This window comes from Haliotis rufescens, unplaced genomic scaffold (assembly GCF_023055435.1).
Source record: "Haliotis rufescens isolate VD_foot unplaced genomic scaffold, xgHalRufe1.0.p SCAF_12, whole genome shotgun sequence".
NCBI classification, from domain to species: Eukaryota; Metazoa; Mollusca; class Gastropoda; order Lepetellida; family Haliotidae; genus Haliotis; species Haliotis rufescens.
The window spans coordinates 40755714-40765311 of record NW_025963802.1 but is presented as its reverse complement, the minus strand read 5'-3'; the positions used below and the strand labels follow the sequence as shown (position 1 = coordinate 40765311).

The 9598-nt window shown below is 37.8% G+C and overlaps 1 protein-coding gene across 2 annotated transcripts; it reads right to left on the bottom strand.

Annotated features, from left to right (window-relative positions):
- Positions 1-770: 770 nt before the first annotated feature.
- Positions 771-9288, bottom strand: LOC124115835 (NF-kappa-B inhibitor alpha-like). 2 transcript variants are annotated; one of them, XM_046476976.2, is made up of 2 exons: positions 9214-9288; positions 771-3838 (listed from the first exon to the last, which is right to left on the bottom strand). In XM_046476976.2, the coding sequence occupies exons 1-2, from the start codon at positions 9216-9218 to the stop codon at positions 2782-2784; spliced, it is 1062 nt and encodes a 353-aa protein (XP_046332932.2). In that variant the 5' UTR covers positions 9219-9288; the 3' UTR covers positions 771-2781. The 2 variants fall into 2 exon arrangements, with proteins under 2 accessions (XP_046332932.2, XP_046332933.2); XM_046476977.2 differs by lacking the exon at positions 9214-9288 and adding an exon at positions 6043-6109.
- Between the last annotated feature and the right edge of the window lie 310 nt (positions 9289-9598).

Genomic DNA, 9598 nt, shown 5'->3' with positions numbered 1-9598 from the left:
CGGTTGTCTTTTCTTATCCTCCTGGTGACCTTGCCCTTCGTTTGAAGCTGTCAAGCGGATTCGAGTTTGTTTATTTTCACGTCTTCAGTATAGGGTCGTACAGGTAACATCAGCGTCTTTGGTGAACACTCTGGTTCCCCAAAGCCGTACGTACAGGACATAAATTCAGCTGATAGATCAAGGTACCCGCACCATTTTGACTGCCCAGACGGGGCCCTGTCGGTGCGAGTGACCGACTGCTGGATCCGAGATTCAAAGAGCGGGGCTGTTAGAATTTTTTTAGTTTTCTTACAGTTGTCCCGTGTACTAACAACAATGCCCCTGGATTACCAAAAGTTGCAGAAATTCTTAAATAAAGATTTTGAGCATTGGTGCTACCAGGTTTGCACACACAACAGCAGAAACATGTTGTTAATGTGTATGCATAGAAATGTCAACAATGACCATGTTTGGGCATATATTAATATTCATACACAACCAGATTTGCAACCGGTTTCAGTTTGGTCTGTTAACGGACATTTGTTATGTATTTACACTTAAATACTAATATTTATGTAACGTGGGTTATAAATAAGATGCCACACTCATTCTCGTTAGATACCATTGTTACGAAACTCGTGGACTTTCAATGGTATCTGGCTTCGTTTTCGCTCGGTCAGATACCAGATAAAGTCAACTCGTTTTGTGAAAATATTTTGTATCTGACGAGAATGAGTGTACTTATATTATCTATGTATGACATACGCTCAAACAGACACACAGACATTATGTTCAGTCGACAGACTTTATTTGAATCCGATAATGCACGTGAATAAATCATATCAAACAGGTCTAACAGTTAAAAGCAAACAAGCATGTCACATTACAAATGACGTACATATATATATTCAAAGACAAAATGACATTGTTGACATTCAACATTAATTATGATGCTAAGGAATCTCTCATTCTTCTATCTAAACACACGACAAATGGCTTTTTACGACAAACAATGGTAGCGGGTGACACCAGGAGTTTCACACATTGTACTTATGTGGGGAATCGAACCCGGGTCTTCGGCGTGACGAGCAAACACTTTAACCACTAGACTACCCCACCGCACCTAATTACATCATGTGCATAGGTTACTTTTCCCTTAGCCATTTCATCTACGTCCTTGCCTACGATGGCAGCATTTCGTCATTTGCATTTTTGTTTAAACATTGTGATATGGACCCGCGGTGAGGCCATGAAGAGAATTATGACAGAAGATATTTGGAAAAACAATTTTATGTTATAAATATAATCACTGAAAATGTTTCCATTCAGTTTTTTATGTGTGAAGAAACGGTTTGAGTAAATTACTTTTGCTGGAAACGACAACTCAGTTATGGTATTGGAATGGAGACTTATATTTCACTTGCTTCTGAGAGATCATGTTCTAAAATTGCTTACGTTAAAGGGCACCCCATCAGTTGAGCCCACCTAACATCAAATTAAATGTTGTTGTTCTTAAGCTGTGTATATAATGAATTCAAAATATTTTAAATCAACTACTACTTCATATACATCTACAGAGCAGAGGAATGGCTCTTAAAGCATGAGCTTCATATTTTGTGTCAGTCAACTGATTAAAGGAATAATATTTTCAAAACCACTTTGCTTATTTGGTTTGCATTTGTTACCTTAACAGAGACCCAGTTACGAGTCGATGTAACATCACGCATTTTTTATTTCATGTTAATAAACCAGAAATATCATTGAATATACGTTCCACATTTACTAATGTAAAGACAAAATGGGGTTTTAAACTGTTTCTTTATCACAATTAATGGAAACCCTAACAACGTATTGTATATGGTAATTTGTTAAGAAAGAATAATTTGACAAAATAAAATGAAAGATTATTTGTCATTTATGTTTGGAATGTAAATACAGACAGAATATGTTCCAATATAAGAGCTGCGAGGTGCACAAGTACACCTAAATGCCTTCATGCATTTGCATAATATTCAATAAGTATCGCAAAATGATAAACACACTTAATACACGTTTGATAAAAGCCAAACATTTTTTGGTTGTTGTTCAGATTCCATGTATCTCTTACTCCCGGTAAAAAAAAGTTTTTCTTTCAGCTTTCTTGTAGGTCTTGCGGATGTAATTCTGCGATTAGCCTAACGGGAGAACAAATCCCTGCACGATTGGTACAAGTTTACACGTGGTTCCGACAAACCGATGCTATAGGGTTCGAACTCACAACCAGCGCCTCTCGTGTGTAATGACATCTGGCTGAGTGAATGAGTAAGTTGCTACGCAGCTATTGGCAATATTCCAGGACTATCGATAACGATACCACAAAAGGTATCATATTGTACCCATGTGGGGATCGAATCCGGGTTTCCGGCGTGACGAGCGAACTATTTAACGACCAGGCTACCCCGTCTCCCCAACTGACATTTATGGCATCAATTAATTGTATAGGTCCTAAGATTCCAATAACTACACAATTGTAACGAATACTGTTGCAAAACGATGAACTCGTTATACTATATTAAGTATAAATCATTCTGAGCCAATGTCAGTCAAGGTTTATCTGACTTAAATACACAAACGGAATGCCTACAATGTCAATCACGAAGCATCTTAATACGTATTACATTGGAATAATCACTAATCTGTATTTCTAACAGTTGACAATCGATACCTATATTAGTATTGACAAAGTACATATAAATTAATCACAACTACCAGGGTACATTCTTGGTATTGTGAGTTCTAAATAATTCTTAACAAGAAGTCATTTTACGTGTCAGAATCATCCAAAGAGTCGTTGAAACTGCACGCTCCTCGAGCAAGCAGAAGCTGAATTGCCTCTGTGTAATTCCTCCCCACTGCAAGTCTAAGAGGTGTCTGTCCACCATAGGTTTCAGCGTTCACGTCAATGTTAGACCTCCGAAGCAGAAACTGCATCACTGGGATGTTATTTGCCTCCGCAGCAAGGTGAAGTGCAGTCCTACCACTCTTGTGCTCGCGACAGTTCACGTTTGCACCACGATGCAACAAAAGTTCAAGAATATCGATGTTGCTTTCCATGGCAGCAAGATGAAGACATGAGTTCCCGTCATAGTTGGTTATTTCAAGATCCTGGGGTATTCTCTGATAAGGTAGTTCGTATTTGTTACCCCGAGTCTCCTCGAACATAACGGGTTTAAGAAGAATGGATACAATTTCGGTATGTCTTTCTCGACAGGCAATATGGAGTGGTGTGTTGCCGTTGATATCTCTAGCTTCAACGCTAGACCCTGCTGCCATTAAACGACGTGTCGTCAAAGCATCTTTCATGATGACAGCAATATGCAAGGGGGTCTGTACAAGACGATTGGTTATGTTGAGCCAGTCCGGATTCAGCGCCAACGATATAAACCACATAACTAACTTGGATTGTTTCTGGATGATGCCCAGATGAAGATGAGTGTCGCCATCTTGGTCTTTGGTATAAACAACGTTCCAGTTTGAATTACAGTCACAATCAGAACAAACTTCGCTCTCCTCTGTAGACCATTCTTGTCGACATATGCCATCGCAGTCGATATTGTTATCAGTAATCTCATCCACGTGGCCTGTGTCTGATAAAAAGTCTTGTGAATTGATTGATTGACTAAAATAGCCGTCGTCTAGAGAAGGGTGGTGATGTTCCCCTCTATCTGCCACCTTCATTTGTTTAAATGAGTTTGCAAGAGAGTCGGTGTCCACGCCATCGGTTTTTGGACGTTTCTCTTGGCTTTGTTCTACAACACACATCAAGTCGCAAGAGCAAGACCATTCCTCTGGTGGAGATATCATTTGTGGTTTCATATTCCTGGAAACAAAAAAAGGGGAATAAGTCGGATACAAAGAAACACGTTGCAAAAAAACATCCAGGAACAAAAAATAAGATTTTATACTGAGACGAACGTCGAATGAGTGTAGTGCGATGATGACATACATTCAACCCGGCAAGTGGACATTAAGTTAATTGGACAGACAGAATCAATATTTGCATATTTGCATATGTGAATACAACATACCCAGCGGTTCAAACATGTAAAAGTTAACAAGTATTTCAGATTACAGAAAGGATGTGTGTCAGTGGGGTTTAACACCGCTTTTAACAGTATTCCAGTTATATCACGGCGTGTCAGCTTAATGTGGGAGGAAAGCCCGAAGTGATACAGGTCTCAGACATTTACCACTTTGATTGAAGCCACGAACACGGGTATGGTGCGGACAAATCTAGAAACATAATTGGGTCGAGCATGGATTCGAACCAACAATCATAGGTTTCACTCAAATGGAATATTTTCTTAACGTAATACATTCTTCCACTGACCAGAATGAGGAAAGTGTCATTGGCAGTATGTAACATATAACAAGTGAAGCTTCGATCTATACAGGGGTAAAAGGAAGTAATCGAAGGGTAATTCCGAAAGTTCCAAGAATATGCATAAATGTAATGTGCTATATCTCACGTCACGCGTGTGCTCCGTTAACATTCACCTGAGTCCAACCTAATAATAGTGCACAATATCTACTTTCGACTGCCCGGAGAACGGAAGGTTTTCTTGGAACTTCAATTCGGTGAACCTGTTGGTTTATTTTCATGCAATGCTAAAGACTTACTAAATAGTACGTGTTGTTATCCTGCCTAGCTCGGCATTAAGAGCATAAAACAAAGCCTGTCGACTTACTATATATGTGTCATATCTTGAACACGATGTTAAATCCTATTTCACCTTACTTTAGGAATCTGTTTTTTAGTTAAATCAGATAGGCTGGTTTGATATATTCAAATATCTTCAACGCCATAACATATAATGTGCCTCGGCTTAAATGTGGCTTATTCAATAAATCTATGCACACTTAGATTCAATAGTAAATAAATTAATTTCTGTTTTGTCATAAGGTCGTCATTTCATAGATTTATTGTTAAAAATATATCGATGGCACTGTTAAATCGTGTCAACTGGTATATGTGTTACAGTCAATGTCCATTATCAGGAAATATGTACAGTGACTGAATATGTCAGTCAATATACATAATGCTGGAAAAGTAAGATAGGCTGGATTTTAGACAGATTTTCGTAAATGAATTGACCAAGAACGACTTGTTTGCGTTACTTGAAATTTAAATAAACACGACAAAACCCTTTCCATATCCACAAGCATGCGAAAACGTATGTTTAAACAATACCACTGTTATCCTTTCACATATTTGTTTACAATATCTTATATATAAATTAATCGTGTTTGAAGAGCTATTCCAGTTTCAAATGAACGTTTTGGCACAATTTCAATTGTGTGCATTTTTTAATTGAACTACATGTTATGTCAATAAAGATAAAAAACATACACAATGGATACGAGTATTCTTCGTGAATTTTTCTGTGTAAACAGAAGTTATTTTGATCATCCTAAGATCAAAATAAATCCAATTTAAAATGAGAGATTAAATTAAGGAAGCGGACTGATTTCAGTCAGTCAGTATAATATTTCAGGCAATATGTATATTGACTGAACATTTTAGTCAATATGTGCATACCTGTGTGAGTCACTCAATATATATATACAGTAAACTACGGTTATAACGAACTAAAAGGGACCACTAATTTTAGTTCGTTATAGCCGTAGTTCGTTATATTTATATGCATATATACAGCATAACTACAGTAAATAGTCAGGGCAAAAAAGGTAAGTTCGTTATATCCGTCAGTTCGTTATAAGCGTGTTCGTTATAAACGTAGTTTACTGTATTGGCCGATTCTAGACATTGACTGTAACACATGCATGCATCGTTCTGTACTAATGGCCGACATTGCTTTAAAAAATGTTTTTAAAAAATGAATAAATTTTGTTTGCAGGTTTGTTTTGATAACAGAAAATAATACAATAAACACATCGTAAGATAATACCGAGTCCTTCATTATGACTGCATTGGCGGATTCATAAAACTGTGATAACAGGTGACTCTGCAGGACATATATTTGACAAGATTGAATATGAAATTATTGAGACCGAAACACCTACCCAGATTGTATGCCCAATATTCAAATATAGTATTCCGCTTCTCGCTATGAGTCAGTTGTGAACTCACTCACGATCAACGGTTTATTTATCGTGAAGGGTTTGGAAATCCCTGAAATGAATAAACCTAGCGTCACAAGGAAGGGCGATAACCCCTTCGTGTCATTTTCCATTAACCGACATTCCCTATCGCTTCCTGTTACTGGAAACAGCGTTATTATTACGTAGCATTCACATTGTACAGTTTATCCCCCTGAACTAATGTTTATAAATATGCTACAGTGACGCTACAGAGCAACAGACGCTATACTTCACCGCTACACTTATCCTCTTCGTCATTCCATGAAATTCGTTATAAGCTATAAATAGCGGGGAATCCCCATATAGCGGGGAATCCCCATATAGCGACTTGAATTTATTGCGTGTGGATTTCCCGACGACATGTATGCATTGGAATGCCAACTGTCACATATATTTCAGTCGTTATGAATAAACATTGTACTGACTGCATGCGCAGCATGAATAGACTTTTTTTATTGTAATTATAACACGCAACAATAATTTTCGTTGTTCCCTATTGCGCACCCTATCCATTCTATACAAAGAGTTGATTTGCGTTTGATAAAGAGTTATATATATTAAATAATCAACATATATAACATTTTGAAGTATATTATATAGAGTTGATTTGCGTTTGGGAAAGAGTTATATATATTAAATAATCAACATATATAACATTTTGAAGTATATTATATACAAGGCGGAAATATTGATTTTTTTTCAAAACGAATTTTCCTTTCTGGAGGACTTAAAATAAACTAATGTCATGCTTAGTTGGAAGGGGACAATTGATGATGTCATCTGCGGGCATGCCCACTTCAGGTGGCTTTCATTGAATATACTTCTTATCAAATATAGTTTTACTTTTGCGTCATGTAGGAACTTGCTCGATATTATGATCTACTATAGTACTGAGTGGGTATTCTCGTCGTCATGCTTCCGTTAAAAGCAAGGGGATATCGGAGACATATTTCTGGGCAATCTCACTGAAAAAACATATTTTGAGTCATGCTAGTTGTCTGATTCGCGTCTTTTGTTTGACTGTGCTTCTCGATTAAAATGTGACGTCATAATATATGACATTTCAGAGATATAGATGCAGTAATCCATACGTAATGACGTCACAGATTATGAGCTTCACACATTGTACCCATGTCGGGAATCGAACCCGGGTCTTCGGCGTGACGAGCGAACGCTTTAACCACTAGGCTACCCGACCGCCCGGTACTGGAAATGTAGAGATTCTGTGCACCCCTATAGAAATATCCCCAGGTATAAACCGCCCTGTGATGAAGAGGTATATTTAAAGAAAATGCAAATAAAGATTGATTGTTTAAATTTCTTGCTTAACGCCGCAGTCAATACTATTCCAGATCTGTAAACAAACAATCCTGCCCGGGCTAAACAAAGCAGCTGTTTACACGAGAGCAATGACAGCGTTGTGTTACTATGACACTCTATCAACAAAGTCACCCCGCCTTACATCTCAATCCATGTAGTCACCTCGTACGATATAGTTTAAGGGTTAGGGTAGAAATGGACGAGACGAGAATTGTAGTCGAGTGTGCAGGACAATGACAACCTAATGCAATACCTAAGACACTCTTTAATTATATAGTCTTGGGTACCATCAATAAGTCACAACAATTAGGAGTCATTTAATACTTTTTGAACCATTTCATGTGAGCAGGGGGCACGGGTGGCCCAGTCGTCTAAGGCGCCGCGATTCGCTGCGCAGAGTTGCGTCCCTTGGGTATGCCAGAAACCTATGATTGTGATCCTGGTTATGTTTCTAGGTTTGTCATAAACCTACATAAACGTCGGGCATTCCTCCCACATTCTGCGTGCATACCGCGATATAAGTCTGTAAAACTGTTAAAAGCGGCGTAAAACCCAACTCACTCACTCATGTGATCATACTACATGGCGAAATTATCAAAAGGATCATGCAAATAGCCATAGCGACATGCTTTCTTAAATTTCTTACACTATAACGGAATTAGTTTCTCAATTGTCAAAAGTCAAGTGTGATAAAAACGCCTGTATTGTTACATGCAGCTACAACATCCCTGTATTGTAACATGTAGCTACAACATCCCTGTATTGTTAAAAGCAGCTACAACATCCCTGTTTTGTTACATGTAGCTACAACATCCCTGTATTGTTACATGTAACTACAACATCCCTGTATTGTTACATGTAGCTACAACATCCCTGTATTGTTACATGTAGCTACAACATCCCTGTATTGTTACATGTAGCTACAACATCCCTGTATTGTTACATGTAACTACAACATCCCTGTATTGTTACATGTAGCTACAACATCCCTGTATTGTTAAAAGCAGCTACAACATCCCTGCATTGTTACATGTAGCTACAACATCTTTGTATTGTTACATGTAGCACCACCATACCTGTATTGTTACATGTAGCTACAGCATACCTGTATTGTTACATGTAGCTACAACATCCCTGTATTGTTACATATAGCTACAACATCCCTATCTTGTTACATGTAGCTACAACATCCCTGTATTCATACATGTAGCTATAGCATACCTGTATTGTTACATATAGCTACAACATCCCTATCTTGTTACATGTAGCTACAACATCCCTGTATTCATACATGTAGCTACAACATCCCTGTATTGTTACATGTAGCTACAACATCCCTGTATTGTTACATGTAGCTACAACATCCCTGTATTGTTACATGTAGCTACAACATCCCTGTATTGTTACATGTAGCTACAACATCCCTGTATTTTTACATGTAGCTACAACATCCCTGTATTGTTACATGTAGCTACAACATCCCTGTATTGTTACATGCAGCTACAACATCCCTGTATTGTTACATGTAGCTACAACATCCCTGTATTGTAACATGTAGCTACAACATCCCTGTATTGTTAAAAGCAGCTACAACATCCCTGTTTTGTTACATGTAGCTACAACATCCCTGTATTGTTACATGTAACTACAACATCCCTGTATTGTTACATGCAGCTACATCACTGAACTATTGTAGATAACGCTGGCCTTCCCTAACAAAATACCCAATTACCACATCAACTACATATCATATTACTTGCATAGTCAACTCACCTCATCAGGGTTTGTCTTGAGGGGAAATTTCACATCGGATACCCAGTAACACTGCTGCCAACAAATCCTAACCAGTTTTTATATCTGATACCATAAATATCGACACGTCACCATGCGCTGTTGGCCGTAAATACTCTTTGGTACATTTCCAATTCGACGGATCCTTGTTTCACTTTAGTCAGAGAGTACGTGGATCATGGTACTAAAAATAATTCGTCAGTTTTACGTTGACCATTTTTTAAGGGAATTTGGTCAATCATGATGTTATCTTAACTAATTTATGTAATGCATGAATGTAACAGAAATAAGTATTTGAAGATGGTGATGAAACAATTGTGTTAGTTCATCCTCCCACATATTCGCTTAATTTACCAACACAGCGAAC